The following is a 15,958-nucleotide window of genomic DNA, read 5'->3' on the forward strand; positions in this document are numbered from 1 at the left end:
ATGTCCCCAGAGTTGGGCAGTGTTGGCTGGAAAGATTGAATGGCTGTAAAGTGCTGGTCACATCCAGGGCTAAGCACACCGCATACAGTAGGCATCTCATTAACTCTGCTGTTTTGTGAGGCAGCATAAGGGAAAGAGCACAATGTCGTCGGGTGTATGTGGATATCCCACTCCTGACACCAAATAGCGTAGTCACCGTCATAGCGGCTGCGCCGTCCAGGAGAGCCACAGACCTGGGGGCAGAGGAGGCCTCCCGTGGCCTGTCCAGGTTTCCCTGTGACCTCTTTCCCTGCCCACAGGAGTGCTGGTGGGGGTCGTGGAGGCCTGGGACGCCGACCAGACGGAGGTCAACAACCGCATCAGCTTCGGCCTGTCGGGGAGCGGTGCCAGCAACTTCATGATCCGGGGCTCCGTGCTGGGGCCCGGGAGGGCAGAGGGCCAGATCTGGCTGCCCTCAGATGGGAGCGTGGACTATGAGACACAGGCCCTCTTCCTTCTGACAGTGACTGCTGAGAACCTGGACCCCCAGGGCCACGAGGCCACGGCGGGCATCAACGTGACTGTGGTGGACGTGAACGACGAGCCGCCCACCCTGGATGAAGGGTCCCTCCGGGGCGTCTCTGTGGCTGAGAATGGGTCCCAGCATGGCCAGGTGGCTGAGGTCGTGGCCCAGGACGTGGACACGGAGGCCCAGCTGGAGATTCAGCTGGTGAATGTCATCTGTACCAAGGATGGGGTGGACGTGGGCGGCCTGTGCCACGGCTGGTTCTCTGTGGAGGCCAACGGCTCCGTGTACATCAATCAGAGCGAGGCCATCGACTACGAGGCCTGTGACCTGGTCACGCTGGTCGTGCGGGCCTATGACCGCACCACAGATCCCCGCTTCCAGGCCTACAGCAACAATGGTAAGGTGGTCTGGCCCACAGAGCTGCTGCTCAGGACCATGGGGTGGACCTCTGGGCTAGGACCCCCACGACCTGGCTCCAAGTCCTGCCTCCAGCCCTACGCAGCGGTGTCCCAGGCAAAGTCCTTTCCAGGGTTTGTTTTCCATCTGTCCAGTAGAGTTGGACAGCAGGTCAGCCGTGAACGTGAAATGACAGCATGTGTAAAAAGCATGTAGTGCAGGACCCGGCATACAGCAGGTGCCTCATTAGTGTTGTTATTTTTGAATTAATTTTTGTGTGTGTGTGCGTGTGTGGTATTGGGGACTGACCTCGGGCTCTCATACACACCAGGCAAGTGCTCTACCGCTGAGCCGTGTCCCCTGCGCCCTATGCTGTTATTTTTTTAGTCTGTACAATGGAAAGAGCATACTTCAAGGCAGATGTATATTCATATCCGCCTTCGATATCACTGCTGCCAAACAGCAGAAATGATCATATTAACAACTAGCATGTGTTGACTCTTTACCAGGGCCCAAAACTCTACCAGGCCCCTTGTTAGCAGATCCTCATTTGCTTCCTGCCTAACCTATGAAGCAGATGTCTACCCAATTTGACAGATGGGGAAACTGAGGCATGGAATGGGTGTTTAAATAAGCAACTACATGAGTTAGAAAGTAATATATATATTATAAATATATATAAAGTCATACATATACTAATAATATACATTTCTGGTGTGTACTACTACTTTCTAAATAGTGTAGATTTATATACATATCTATGTATCTCTCTCTATATAGATAAGGATGTCTATATCTATCTATGGATATCTATATCTATATCTATATCTATAGAGAGAGATACATATATATGTATATATAATCTCACTTGCGGCTCTGGGTTCCATCTCCAGTGTATCTCTCTCTCTCTCTCTCTCTCTCTCTATGATGGAACCCAGGGCCTCACTTCTGCTGGGCCAGTGCCTACCACCATGCTCCAGCCCCAGCTCATATTTATCTCTCTCTCTATTTTTTGATGGGCTGCTTTTCTTCTCTGAGGTCACTCAGGCCAGAGAAGGCTGCATGGGCACCCCAGCTCAGGAGCAGGGGAAGGGCTGAATGGGGGTGATGTGTGGGAGGGAGGCTGAAGGGAACTTACTGAGGCCCGGGACCTTTGGGGCAGGTCTTTGCCCAGAGCCTGCAGCCGGGTGACCTTGTCTCCCCAGGAAGCCTCCTTATTACCATCGAGGACGTGAATGACAATGCACCCTATTTCCTACCTGATAATCAAACTTTTGGTAAGCAGCCCCCCTGCTCTTCACCAACACCCCCTCCCGCCCCCTGTGCCACCTCAAACGACCTTCAGGCAATCCCCGTAGGCCCTCCTTAGGCCCCAAAGGGACCTTAGAAAGGGAAAAAGAACTCTAACCCTACTCACCCCACAGTGGTCCCTGAGGGACACCTGATGCACTCCCTCTTTGGGCCTCAGTTTCCCCATCTGTACAGCGGGAGGTGGAGGAGCTGCCCATCCCTGGCCCCGCTGTAGCTGCAGTGGGGCCTCCCGCGGGCAGAGGTGCTGAGGGCAGATCGGGCAAAGCATCGGGCCAGATGGGCCCCATCTCAGCCCACTGACCCTCTTCTGTTCACATCGCAGTGATCATCCCAGAACTTGTGATACCGAACCAGCAGGTGGCTTCTGTCCGGGTAAGTCCTTGGCCCCAGGGGACACGGGACGCAGCCCTTCGGGCTTTCCAGCTGCTCCCCAAACGTTTGAACACTGGAAAGGAAATGTCTGGGTTTGAACAGATGAAAAAGCCAATCCCAGAATGGAAGCCAACACCTGCCTCCTTGATAGGATCAAATTTCGCTAATTGTTCAATTTAGTACTCATAAAGATTTCATGACTGTCAATATCACGTTTCAGGCTAGACTTTTCTTTTTATTTCTGACTGTACCAGAATTCTTGAGTAGGAAAGAAAAATCATAGCCAATTATAAATTAAATGAGTTCCTTCTAGAGAAATTATGTCCAGAGCAAAATGATAAAAATGCTTTTAATTTGTTCTGCGTTGGCTGTGGGTGTGTTTATCAGAGGTGGCTAGGCCACGGGGACTGAGGCCACGGGGAGTGAGGCCCACGGGGCCTGGGCACGGACAGTTGCCACGCTTCTCTGGGCCTCAGTTTCCCTCCTTGGAAAGATTGCTGGTGGTTCCCGGCAGGTGGAATCTGGGTGCCACCCCCTATGCTGTGGAAGGGACATGGTATAGGGGGTGGCCAGGCCTGGCCTTCCCCACTTGGAACCAAGGGGCCCTTAGGACAGTCTCTCTATTGGAGCCTCAGTTTTCATAAAATGGGGACCAGAGTTTTCCTCTCTAGGTTCTTTAAAGCCTTAAAACAGTTTCCCAGCCTTCAGCCTCTTAAAGCCCGATGCCATGAGAAGAGTCAGGCTTTGAACTGGGTTTTTTTTTTTTTTTAAATCAACTCCTGTTTGAAACTTGACCACCAGCTGTTCATCCTGAACAGAAAAGCCAGTGAACACACAGCCCTCGTGTGTCAGTTATATTTTTCTCCAAAAGGCACTAGAATGAAGAAAAACGTCTGTGCCCCACTCCTCCAGCATTCATGGTTCACCAAGGCAATCTGTATTTGTAGTAGTAAGAACTGAAATGAGAGAACAAAGAGAAGGAAGGGTACGGTCAATGCTTAGGAAAGCTGAATATTTCTGTGCTCACAAATATGTGTGTGTAATGTGTGTGTGTGTGTGTGTGTGTGTGTGTGTGTGTAAGTCGTTGGGGGAGAAAGGCAGAACTTCTTTCTTTTCTTTTGTACTGGGGCACCTAACCCCTGAGACACTCCCCAGCCCTTGTTATTTTGTATTTAGAGACACGGGGCCTTGCCCAGGTGCTGAGGCTGGCTTTGAATCTGCAATCCTCCTGCCTCAGCCTCCCATGTTGCTAGGATTACAAGTGTGCACCACTGTGCCTGGCTGAAAGGCAGAACTTCTACCTGGGAAGGGCTCTGAGGAGTGATATGTTAAATTAGGGTGCAGGAGCGGAAACTTGTTCCAACTTGGATTTGCAGAGCAAGCTCACTCTCTTCAGGAAAGTGTTTGCTAGTTTGGAGTAGCCTCTGAAAGGCTGATGGAGGTTCCCTAGACCGATCTCCTGGGCTTCTGAGCCCTGCTGGGGATGGAGGGGTGCCTGACCTGGTCCTCAGATGTCACCCACTTTTGTTCCTAGGCCAGAGACAATGACTCAGGAAACAATGGGGCCATTGAGTTCTCCATCCTCCAAGTGAATTTCATCTCTAAGGATGGGGCCACCATCCCTTTCCAGGGCTTCTTCCGGATTGTCACCTCTGTGGAGGCTGCCGTGTTTACTGGCACCATTGAGTAACTGCAGGCAGCCCCTGGAGGGACAGGGGTTGGGGGAGCGAGAGAGGCTTCCCGTGAGCGAGTCCCCACCCTGGGAGGTGTAGAGGGCCCCATCTTGGCTTCCAAGATTGAGCTGTGTCTTCCCACCTTCCACAGGCTGGTGACCAACCTTGATTCCACTCTCCAAGGCACTTACCAAGTGACGGTCCAGGCCCAGGATAAACCTTCTGTGGGTCCTGCACAGGAAGCCCAAGTCACCCTGAACGTGAGTGCCCGCCCCCACCTTGGCCCGGTGCCTTCTGCCAGTCCTCTGAGCGCCTCCTCACCACCCTCCCCCTCGTCCCCCAGCTCTTCACTGTGGACCAGAGTTACCGTGTGAGGCTGCAGTTCTCCACACCAAAGGAGGAGGTGGGCGCCAACGTGGAGGAGATTAAAGCGTAGGTCTTGGGAGCACAGGAGGGGCTGCGGCTAAGAACAGGGCCTAAGAGGCTGCTCCCTGGCAAGACTTGGATGCAATGTCTTTCAATTCTGTCCTGACCCACATTTGACTTGTCCCTGTCTTTGAGCCTGTCCCTGTCCCTGCACCACCTTTCTGCATGCCCCCAGAAGTGCGTGCCCAGCCCAAAGCAGAAAGAGGCCTAAATAAGCTGCACGTGGAGACAGCTGTGAAGGCTGCGCACTGCACGGGAGCACCCTGTGCACCAAGCACTAGAGGAAGGGCTTCCCTTTCTGATTGGCACAGAGGTGCTATCTGCTTCACCAATAAGCCACTGTGCCTCCTTCTCATTCACGTAATTCCTCAGTCCGCGGGAAGAGCCCTAGCCACAGGCCTTGGCTAAGGCCCCTCTCCTAGGCACTTGTGACACCTGCTTCCTTGTAGGGCTCTTGCCCAGGCGACCAGGACTACGGTCTACGTTGTGAACATTCAGGACGTGGAGTCTACTGCTCGGTGAGTGCTAGCGGGCCCATCACGGTTGGGCTGAGGAAAGAACTAGCCAGAGAGGCTTGCGGCAGGTTCTGGACTGCCAGTTCTTCTCCTCCGTCCCATTCCAGGGCTCGAGCCCAGTCTTATCTGGATGCCTACTTTGTCTTCTCCAATGGGTCCGCCCTCACACTGAGTGAGCTGAGCCTGTGAGTGGGGCTGTCCCTGGGGGTGGGCGGAGGGCAAGCAGGGGACGGGGGGGGGGGGTGTACATGGCTCTTGGGTCTGAGCGGGTTCTCTGGCCAGGATGATCCGGAAGGACCAGGACGCACTGACACAGCTGCTGCGGCTGGGGCTGGTGGTGCTGGTGAGTGTGGCAGGGCAGAGGGCACAGGGAGCAGAAGGGGGTGGACCCCACAGCCTCCATCATCCCTCTTCTTCTCCAGGGCTCCCAGGAGAGCCAGGAGGAAGACCAGGGCAAACTGTTCATCAGTGTCATCATAGGACTGGGAGTGGCTTTGCTGTTGGTCCTGGCGATCATGATCATGGCCCTTGTGTGTATGCGGAAGAGGTGCTACTCCAATGCCCCTCCATGTCCCCAACCGTCCCCCTGCCCCACCTCCCAAGACGGTCAAGGGTGGGAGTGGAAAGAGCTTGGGTCTGGGCATCAGGTATGCGTGTGTTCAAGCCCCACTGACGTGCGGGGAGATCTGGGGTGAGTCACTTCTGCCCGAGCCTCAGGCTTCTCCTCTGCAGAAGGAGCATGACGCTACAGTTCTTGATGCACCCAAGGTTGCGAAGTGTGTCTCACACAAGGTGCCCGGCACCTCCGATTCGGTTAATAAGTGCCACGGCCTTGCCCCTTCCAGTAGACACAACCACAGCTGCATTCAGGCCCTGCCACGGGCAGGCTGTGTGCCCTTCAGCTTCTAGCTATTCTTTCTGCCCCCTGTAAGATGGAGCCAAGGCTCTCTCCAGCCAGGATCATTGTGAGGCCACATCTCAGGGCCTCTGGGGGGCACTCAGTGGGTGCGTGGCAAAGCCTGACTCCCCTCCTGGTTCCCTCCAGCTACCACCGGAAGCTTCGTGCCATGAAGGCTGCCAAGGAGGCCCGGAATACAGCAGCAGGGGTGCTGCCCTCAGGGTCTGCCATCCCCGGGACCAACATGTACAACACTGAGCGGTGAGCAGGGGTACAGGGGTGAGCAAGGGACCCCATGAGGTGGCCAAGGCCACGGCCACTTGACCTGACCCTCTCTCCAGGGCCAACCCCATGCTGAACCTGCCCACCAAAGACCTGGGCCTTGAGTACCTCACTTCCTCCAGTGACTTGGACTATGTCAGGTGAGCAGCACCTCTCACGGCCAGAATGGTTATTGGTAACGGTCCCAATCATGGTGATGGGGCCGGTGATGGTGGTAATGGTGACTGTTGTGATGGTGGTGGTGACTGGTGGTGGAGATGATGGTGATCGCCATAACAGTGGTGGTGGTATAATAGAGGTGGGGATGGTGGTGGTGGTGACGGCAGTGGAGACAGTGGTGGCGGAGGCCACAGATAGGAAGGACTGGGTTTGCCAACATCCTGAGCTCCATCCCTGTTCCCCCCAGCCTCAATTCCCTGGATGACAACTCTGTGGACCTGGACGGGAACAATCAGAAAATCAAGGCAAGATCTGGGATGAGCTGGTACCCGGGGCTTCTGACATGGGAGTCTTCTTTGAAGGGGTGGTTTCAGGAAAGGGGTGGGCGGAACCTGCTGCTGGCCTGGGCAGTCTAACTCCTCTGTACCAGGCCTTGGGAAGCCCCATGGCTTTGGAATGAGGTCCAATCCCTGTCTAATCCCTGTCGTCATGTGACCCTGGATAGATGACTTCCTGGCTCTGGTTCTCACTTTCCTCATCTGTAAACGGGGAGCAAAACATCAACTGTCGTGAGGATTAAATAAGAGCAGCCATAAAAAATACCTGGTCCTAAAACAAGTGCTTGGAAGTCTAGTTCCATCCTGTTCTAGCCTTTACATGAAAGCTGATGGGGTGAGGAAGGATGTGGAGATGAATAAACATGGTCTAACCAAGGAGAGGGAGGCCCAATACACAGCAGCACCATCACTTGTTAAGTGGATTAATTGGTTAAGCGTTTACAGCCTGGGTTTGTGGGGAGCTTTAAAATTATGGGTGCCAGGTCTCAAGGAGAGATCCTGATTTTGGTGGCCCAGGGTGGAGCCTGGGCATGGGTGTGTGTCCCCAGGGGATTCTAATGTACAGGCAGGATTGTGAACTCCAGGAGCCGGTCAGTAGGCTGGGGAAGAGGATCCAGAAATGAAAAGAACTATCCGTCTCTTCCCCCTGGAATAGAAATTCTCCTATTTGAGTTGTAATGGTGTGAGGTTGTGGATGCGGGTAGAGGTGTCCACTCACCATCTGCCCACGGCCAGGCCCCCTGAGATCCTGAGCTCAGCCTGGTTGCTGTCTGTAAGAGCACCAGCCTGCCCTCACTCCTCAGTCCCCGTGTTCCCTTGAGGACTCCTTGCTTGGAAACACTTGGTTAACCAAAGTGTCTTTTGGACTTTAAAATGCCAGAATGCTGCACAGGGACCCAGGCATGTCACTCACAGTGCTGAGAATCTGGCATAGAGGCGTCCAGATAGGTCCCTGAGGTGGGGGCATTGGTTGGCAATCCAGGCAACCTCTGGGCATAGCTCATCTCTGAAGACAGTTTGAGGCAAAAACTCCAGTGAACATGTCCAAGGGGACGAGAAACAAGGGAATGATCTTGCCTATTGGTGTTAGGCACCCCTCTTCCCCAGAGGAGGCCAAGGCTGACCCCTGGAGGAGAGTGGAGTCAGGGGACCAGGAGGCGGGGCTGGGCTCATGGGAGAGTCTAGAGTGGGGAGGGGACGAGTTCACAGAGACTTAAAGCTAGAGAGCTACAGGGAAGGCAGGAGCTTGCTGTGTTTCTGAGAAGCTGCCCAAGGCCTCATTCCCTGCCCTGAGCAATGGATGGCCTTGGGGGTCTCTGGCAGACCCAGGAGGCCACAGAGTCTTCTTAGGAGCCATTGATCCTTGCTTCCTTAGCTGGGTAGGGTTTCAGGCGGGGGTCTTTTCCATCAATCTTGTGACTTTCCCAAGAACTCCAAAAATGGGCAGATAGACAGTGTGTATGACCTGAGAGGTCGTCCATCCTGTCTTTCCAGGTTACCAATATGGAAACTGACCTTCAGAGAGGGCTGCTGACTCTCTCAAGGTCAGACAGCTTGCAGGGTAGGAGCACACTAGAACTCAGGTCTCTGATCTAAGGGGCTAGGTGACATTATCCTGGGTGGCACTGCTCCTCTGCCCAGGGTCTGTGGAACACCGGCAGAATGCTTAGCCCCTCTGGGGCCCCACAGATGTTCCACTGTTCACTAGAGACTGAAGTAATTCCTAATTTGGGAAAAGCCCTTGGAGTGTCCTGGGTAGGGTAGAGATGGCAGCAGAGGATTGAGCCTGAGCCACCTGGTCCTCCCACAGTAGGGTGTATGTGTGAAGAGGCACATGTGACCGGCTGGATGTGCAAGTGTGCACTGTGTCACATGGGGAGGGGAAAGAGGAAGGGCAGGAGTGGAGTGTGTGTGCTATGATGAACTACAGGTGGGACCTGGGTGTGATATGTCCCTGAGGGTGGCAGGAGATGCTTGATTCATCCAAGGACATGCTTTAGATCTACAAAGACCAGTGATCCAAAGCTTTCTCTGTCACTTCCTGCCCAGGAGGGTCTGCTGAGCTTCAGTGCCCACATCATAATATGGGGGATATAAACCCTTCCTCAAGGGGTTTTTGTGGGCATTTCAGGTAGTGGGTGAACTTTGCTTAACATGGTGTCTGTTGTGGGGTGCAGGTGGCAGGAACCGAGATAAATTGACTCCTTGGCACAGGATGCATTTTTCAGGATTGGACATTTTTTAGGACTGGACATTTTTCAGGACTGGGCAGAACCCCAGAATGCTGCTCTGTCGGTGGGGCAAAGGGCAGAAAAGAACTCACCCTGGCCCATCACCCGCTCCAGCCCATCTGCATGAACCACCCCTGGTCACGGCCAACTCTGAAACACACCTGGGAGATTGAGGCCCCAAGAGGAGATGGGGGTTTCCAGCCCCACTCTGTCCCAAACAAATGAAACCCCCCCCCTTTTTTTTAGCTCTCTCAGAAATAAAGGGATCTCTACTAAACACAGAGGTTATGCCAATAAAAAGGTATTTTACAAAGATTAGATGACATTAGATATCTTAGCTACATCTTGTGGGGGCAACCTCAGCCGAGGAGCCATGTGGTCATGGGCATGAAGGCCCATGTTCCTCCCGAGGGCCTGTGATCACCCTGTCATCTCACCTTCCCTTCCTCTTCCCTCAGAAGGAGCCTCGGCACAATCCACCGGAGAAGGATCCAGAGCCCCTGAGTGTGGTGCTGTCAGGAAGGCAGGTGGACACAAGTGGAGAGCAACAGGGAATGTCCTTCACCAACCCCGGCCTGGACACCACAGAACTGTGATGGAGGCCCTGCTCCCCTGGCCCTCTTGGGAAGAGGCCCCGTGACAGCCTAACAACACCTCCCCCACCCTGGATATAATAATATATGATGTTGCTTTGCCTCTTATTTCAGTCAATCACAGCAGACAAGGGTTGGGGAGAGATTTTATTACCAATGTATACTGTGACAGTTTGTAGCCAAAAACTGAGGCTGGAGGGGTGGGGACGAGGGCACTGAGTGGTCACAAGGGACTTGTGGGGGCTCACAGCACAGGGGGGACAAGGGACTGAAGAGGGTGGCCTTTAAAGGTGAACTGTGGTTATAGAATGAACTCTTCACCCTGTCCCCAATACCCAAGAACAGCTACCACCTAGGCAGCTGTGGCCCAAGACCTTTTATGAGCCTGACTGTGACCTTCTGTCCTGTTTGAGACCCTCTCACTTTTCTGCAACTCTCCCTCTCATCTGAGTCCCCAGTGCCCTTCCTGGCCTTTGGCCTCTCTGGGAATTGTGAACCAGTGACCTGGTGGGAAAGGAGCTAAAGGTTGGGGGATGGGGGAGACTGGAGATGGGGAGGGACCACCAACAGCATGCAAGAGATGCCCCAGCCTTGGGGGTCAGCACATGCCCACTCGTTCAGAAACCTCCAGGGTCTCACATTCAGCGTCCAGCACGCTTAGGGGTGGGGGGTCTCACACACCGATCCTTGCACACACGGAGGGCCACTTAAAAGATTTGCATGCAGTCTTTCCCAGTTCTGGGAATCTGGTCCCACTGGAGACCTCAACATACCTAATCTGGCCATCTCAGGAGCTTGCCTTAGCTCTCAGGGGGCCGGAGGTATGGGTGCTGAGCAGGTCCCCTTGCTAGCCCAGTGTGACCGGGAGGGAACACAGCTGAGGGCACGATGGGAGGCAGGGATGGGTTTGTGGTCTCAAGGCCACGAGGGAACTAAGTAAAGGGGTTTCATTTGTGTGTTTGGGACAGAATGGGGCTGGGAAGAAGGGGATGAGAAGCCCCTAGAGGCTGCCCACCCCTCAGAGGGCTGTCACACGCCGAGGGGACACCTTCTAGGGGTCTGGGATCAAGAAAGTAGCCTGAGAAGGTTGAAAACCCGGGCGTACAAAACAGGGGCAGCTCACTCGGCTGTGGGTCCTGCCCGCGAGCAGCACCGCGGCCGGCGCACACTCTGCAGCAGCGCGCGGAAGAGGCCAGGCGGGCGTTTGGCGGCGCCATCAGCGGCCGAGGCGCGCACCGAGCCTGCTCGGCCTGGGCCTGCGCGCGCGGCGGGCGGCGGCGCGGGCGCCCCTTGGCGGCCGTGCTCCTCGATTTGTCGCTCCAAATGCTTCTGGATGGCCATGCCCAGCACCTCCACCTCCATAGCGGCGCCGTACACCTCCCACGTCATTCCCTTCTCGTCCCAGCTCACGTCGCGCACTGGTTCCGCCGCCTCTTGGGGAGCCATGGCGGCCGCCAGTGCAGAGCCGGGCCGTACCCGCACTTCGGGGAAGGCAGGGGGCGCGGCAGGGGGCGCGGCGGTCTGAGGCGTCATGGGCCCAGTGGCCACGGAGCGCGTCTCGGCGGCGCCCATCGACACCTGCAGGCCTGCGTCCCGGCGCGAGGGAGGCCTGGGGGTAGGGCTGGGCGCGCGAGGCGCTGCCTGGAAGCTGAAAGCCGGGCCGCCCGCGCCGTCCTGCGGAGACATGGGACTCACGGCCACTGAGACGCAGGCCTGCGCCCCTGCCTGTGTGCCTGCGTCCTCGCGCGGCGGCGGTGGCGGGGCGCTTGCGTCCCACGACGGCGCTTTGGTGAAGTTGTCGCGAGTCCGTGGTCCCGGCTGGGGCGCTGCGGCCTCCGCATGGGGGCTTTTTTCGGCCTCAGTGGCCACCAGGTCTTTCTGGCAGAGGCTGGGGGTCTTAGCGCTGGGGGCGGGCTCTGGCTCCACACCGCTCTCCAAGCTCCCGGGACGACCTTGGGGAGATGGGGCTGAACTGCAGGGTTTGCCATCTGATTGCCTGGAAGAGGAGGACTCGGTCTTCTTCGGAATGGAAAACCCCTTTCCAGAGGATGAGGACTCTGCTTTTCTTGGCAATGCAGAGTCGGCCTGGGACACAGGTTCCACGTTCCCAGACACAATGGGATCTACTTTCTCAGAGGTCTGTGGCTGCTCCTTTTGCAAAAACAACCCTTCTGCTTTTCCTGACAATGTGGCACACTCTTGCCCAGGGAGCTTTGCTTCTGCCTTGCCCCCAGACATGGGCTCAACTTTTCCCAAGGCCTTGGTTTCCTTCTTTGTGGAGTTCACAGGATTCCCCTTCTCCAGGGACGGAGGATCCACCTTTCCCTCTGGGATGGCTTCTGCTTTACCGCAGTCCATGGGATCTGCCTTCCCAGGGGACACCAGACCTGTTTTGATGTAAGTCATGGGGGACTTTCCTAAAGACATGGAGTCCACTTCTCTAGACGGGGCAGTTTCTGTCTTTCCCCTGCTCACAGGGTCCACATTGCCTAAAACCAGGGGATCAGCTTTCCTTGAGACTGTAGGACCTGCCTTCTCCAAGGACCATGAATCTCCTTTTTCCTCAGTCACTGCCTCAGCTTTTACTTCAGATGGAGGAACCCCTGTTTCCAAGGACCTGGGGTCCCCTGGATCTGAGGACGCAGGGTCTGTCTTGCCTGAAGATTCAGGATTCACTTTTCCAGAAGATGGTATTTTTGTGTTTCTCTCAGTTGTGGGATCCACCCCTCTGGAAGACACCAGGTCCTCTTTTCCTAAAGATACAGTTACTGTCTTTCCCACAGACACATGTTCTGCTTGCCCAGAAGACAAGGGCTCTGGCTTTCCTGAGGACATGGGATCCACCTTTTCCAAGGAAACTGGATCCATCTTGCCTAGAGACACAGGAACAGTACTTTTCACAGATGTGGGATCTATCTTTCCTGAAAACATGGGATCCACTGGGCCAGCAGACACTGTTTTTGTCATTCTCACAGACACAGGATGCCCCTCCCCTGAGGAGGCAGGGTCTGTCTTTGCCAGGAACTGAGGGTCCTCTTTTGCCAAGGACACCATTTCTGCATTTTCCACAGATGCAGGATCTGCCATCCCTGAGCATGTAGGATCCACCCTTCCCAAGGACCCAGGAGTCCCTATTCCAGAGAATACAAGCTCAGTCTTGCCTGATAACCCTGGAGTCAGCTTTCCCAAGAGCCCAGGATCTGACTTTTCTGTGGGTGTGGGATCCGTGCTTCTCAAGGGTACAGGATTCACCCTGCCTGAGGGCCCAGGATCTATCTTTTCTGTGGATGCAGAGCCCACCTTTTCTGAGGACACAAGGTGCTCTTTTCTAGGACACTCAGGCTCCTCCTTTTGGGGGAACATGGGATCCACTTTGCCTGAGGAAACAGGATCCACCTTTCTCAAAGACCCAGGATCCTCCTTTGGGGACACTGTATCAACCTTGCTGGAGCACATAGGATCTACTTTTCCCAAGGATTCAAGATTCTCCTTTCTTGGAGTCGTGTAATCCATCCTTCCAGGAGGCACAGGATCCCCCTTTCCAGAGGCTGCAGATTCTGCCTTTCCTGTCAACACAGGCTCTGCCTTTCTTGTGGAACCAGCATCTTTCTTTCCTATGGATCCCAAATCTGCCTGCTTTGAAGAATTGAAATCTCTCTTCTCCAGGAACATAGGATTTCTGTTCTCTGAGGACGTGGGATCAGTTTTCAGTGAGGACACAATCTCTGGCTTCGTAGACAAAGTGGTTTCTGGTGTCCCTGAGATCAAGGCTCCATGTATCCCCAATGTCTCCTTGGTGGCTTCCTCTTGGGAAGGGAGGCAGGTGGCAGAGGGGCAGGCTAAGTTCCCAGTGGGGTCCTCAGAGCAGGAGGCCCCTTCCCCAGCTCCACTGGGGCTGCTGTGTCTGGAGTCCATGCCTGGGGTTTGGTCAGGGGTGTGCCTGAGGCATGCAGGACTGGCCTTTTGCTGGGAGGGGCAGCAATCCCTCATGGCCGGGCCCCCAGCACCCAGGCTCCCATCCTGTGGGCAGCAGAAGGGACTGTGGGGGCTGGAGTCTGTCGGAAGCAGCTGGAACCAGGCTGGGTCTTCAGCACTGCCCATCTGCCCTCATAGCCATGCTTGAATGCAGGCTGCTGTCCGGTTCTGAAACAGAGAGAGAGCAGACTCAGACTTAGGGGACAGGGGGACAGCATCCATCCAAGCCTCCCCTGCTCACCTTCTTCCTAGCAGCCCAGCTCTTCACCGGGTTCTCTGTCCCTGTCTGGCCCCCTCCTCTTCACAGGCCCTGGGCTAAAAGCATAGGCCCAACCATGTCACTCTCCTGCTTCATCACACCCAGTGGTCCTCTGGATAGGACTTCTTAAAATGGCATTCAAGGCCCTTCACAACTTGGCCACAGCCTGACCTTTCAGTTTCTCCTAATGTCTTTCCACCACGGTCATGCCCACCTCAACCAGAGGCTATACATTTGTTCTGTAGGCCACAGCTACAAACTCTGAGGCCATAGGGGTCATTTGAGTGAGGGAAGCAAGTTGGGTATAAAACAAGAGGGAGTGGTGGGGACTGTGGCCAAGAGATCATGCCCTGTCTGAAGGGAAAGCCACTACTCCCTGAACCAAGTGCTGTCCTGGAGAAATGAAACCGTAGCACTAGTTCTTCCAGTGTCTTAGGAGAAGTGGGAAAAACCAGACTTTTATGTAAAATATGCTAATTAATTCAGGATTTAAATAAAAACCCAAAACACTATGTGGGCCAAAGAAAACATGTCTGTAGGCCACCAGTTTATGTCTATGTAGGCCCTGCGGAGCTGTGAATGGTTTATAGTCAAGGAAGGGACACAGTCAGATGTGTATGTTTTCAAAGATTCCTCTGGAATGGTGTGGAGGCTGCACTGAAGGAGGAGAGGGACTGGACAGTATCTGTGAGGAGGTCCGTCCACCACTCATTCCGTCTTTCACTTGAGAAACCCTTGGTTTATTTATGCCGTCCCTTCTCAGCAACAGACCCTGAGCAGCTGCAATTGTTTTTTGTTGTTTGTTTTTTCCTTGGTACTAGGGATTGAACCCAGAGCTGTTTACCACTGAGCCACCTCCCCAGCCCTATAGCGGGTGGTGGCCAGGGTGGCTCACAGGACATTTGTTAGCGTGGTGCTGGGCAATGGAGCTGGGTAGGAGATCTGGGGAAAGAGGGAGCTCTGTCTGGATGAGCTGTTTGTGATAGTTGGGGGACATTCAAGAAGAGGGTTTGGAAGGCAACTGGAGCTATGACCGACTTTGTCCCATTATACACTAGCAGCTAGAGTGAGCAGGGCTCATGATTCCCCCCAAAACCTGCTCCAAAACTATCTCCCTAGTGCTCAGGCCAGAATCCTTGATGTTCATACCCCATGTCCTATTTTATTTATTTTTGGTACTGGGGATTGAACTCAGGGGTACTCAACCACTGAGCCACATCCCCAACCCTTTGTATCTTTTATTTTGAGACAGGGTCTTACTAAGTTGCTTATTTAGGGTCTTGCTAAGTTGCTGAGACTGGCTTTTAATCCTCCTCAGCCTCCCAAGTGGCCAGGATTACGGGCATGTGACATGGCACCTGGCCCCCATGTCCTGTTCATCTAGTTTGATCTACTTTCAAGATACAGACAGAATCCCAACACTGCCCTGGGCTAAACCCTCACCATCTCTCATCTGGACGACCCTGGCTTTCCTCCTTCTCCCATCCAGTTTATTCTCAACACAGCTGCCAGAGAAGTCAGCAAAACCCAAGGAAGATCATGTCCTTCTGTTCAGAACCAAGCAGTATCTACTTCTCGAGCCAAATAGAAGCAAACTCTCAATAGCTCTTAAGACCCGACATTTTCTGGCTCCATTAACTCTTTTGGCCATTTCTCCTACCACTCTCCCTTTTTCGTAGTGCTGTTTCAAGCCCACTGGCTCCCTCACTGCCCCCTGAACACTCTGAACACCCTCCTCCCCAGCCTCAGGGCCCTTGCACTGAAGGTCCTTTGTCTAATGGTCCACTCCCTGAGGCCTTTCCTGGCCCATACTGTATAACACAACCTCCTCCCCAACCCTGGCTGGCGTTCTCCATCTACCTAGTGCCACTGAGTTTTTCTTCATGGTACGTGTCATCTGACGTATCACATATATTATTTATTGTTTATGGTGTGTTTCTCTTATTAGAATGCCAGCCCCAGGAGGATGGGGACTTGGCTGTGCTCAATGATAGATCCCAGAGTCAAGAGTAATGAGTGGCA

At 54.4% G+C, this 15,958-nt stretch overlaps 2 protein-coding genes across 3 annotated transcripts in view; one reads left to right on the top strand and one right to left on the bottom strand.

Moving 5' to 3' along the window:
- Cdhr2 (cadherin related family member 2) overlaps nucleotides 1-9,705 on the top strand; it is a 28,169-nt gene extending 18,464 nt beyond the window's left edge. Inside the window, exons 18-31 of the mRNA XM_076855830.2 lie at nucleotides 300-905; nucleotides 2,110-2,181; nucleotides 2,538-2,587; nucleotides 4,122-4,273; nucleotides 4,412-4,520; nucleotides 4,604-4,692; nucleotides 5,136-5,204; nucleotides 5,309-5,386; nucleotides 5,484-5,544; nucleotides 5,624-5,748; nucleotides 6,247-6,360; nucleotides 6,441-6,521; nucleotides 6,788-6,845; nucleotides 9,571-9,705. Of these exons, the coding sequence (XP_076711945.2) occupies nucleotides 300-905; nucleotides 2,110-2,181; nucleotides 2,538-2,587; nucleotides 4,122-4,273; nucleotides 4,412-4,520; nucleotides 4,604-4,692; nucleotides 5,136-5,204; nucleotides 5,309-5,386; nucleotides 5,484-5,544; nucleotides 5,624-5,748; nucleotides 6,247-6,360; nucleotides 6,441-6,521; nucleotides 6,788-6,845; nucleotides 9,571-9,705 (1,799 nt within the window). The remainder of the gene's footprint in view (nucleotides 1-299; nucleotides 906-2,109; nucleotides 2,182-2,537; nucleotides 2,588-4,121; nucleotides 4,274-4,411; nucleotides 4,521-4,603; nucleotides 4,693-5,135; nucleotides 5,205-5,308; nucleotides 5,387-5,483; nucleotides 5,545-5,623; nucleotides 5,749-6,246; nucleotides 6,361-6,440; nucleotides 6,522-6,787; nucleotides 6,846-9,570) is intronic.
- A 1,116-nt stretch (nucleotides 9,706-10,821) lies between these two features.
- Nucleotides 10,822-13,803, bottom strand: Gprin1 (G protein regulated inducer of neurite outgrowth 1). 2 transcript variants are annotated; one of them, XM_076855832.2, is made up of 2 exons: nucleotides 13,064-13,692; nucleotides 10,822-13,030 (listed from the first exon to the last, which is right to left on the bottom strand). In XM_076855832.2, exons 1-2 carry the CDS (start codon nucleotides 13,690-13,692, stop codon nucleotides 10,822-10,824), a joined length of 2,838 nt encoding a protein of 945 aa, XP_076711947.2. The 2 variants fall into 2 exon arrangements, with proteins under 2 accessions (XP_076711947.2, XP_076711946.2); XM_076855831.2 differs by having other exon boundaries at nucleotides 10,822-13,803.
- Nucleotides 13,804-15,958: the final 2,155 nt, after the last annotated feature.

This window comes from Callospermophilus lateralis, chromosome 5 (assembly GCF_048772815.1).
Source record: "Callospermophilus lateralis isolate mCalLat2 chromosome 5, mCalLat2.hap1, whole genome shotgun sequence".
Lineage (NCBI taxonomy): Eukaryota > Metazoa > Chordata > Mammalia > Rodentia > Sciuridae > Callospermophilus > Callospermophilus lateralis.

Excerpts from the sequence above, each read along its gene's own strand:
- Gprin1 (XM_076855831.2), bottom strand. The coding sequence starts at position 13,803 with ATGGGCAGTGCTGAAGACCCAGCCTGGTTCCAGCTGCTTCCGACAGAC.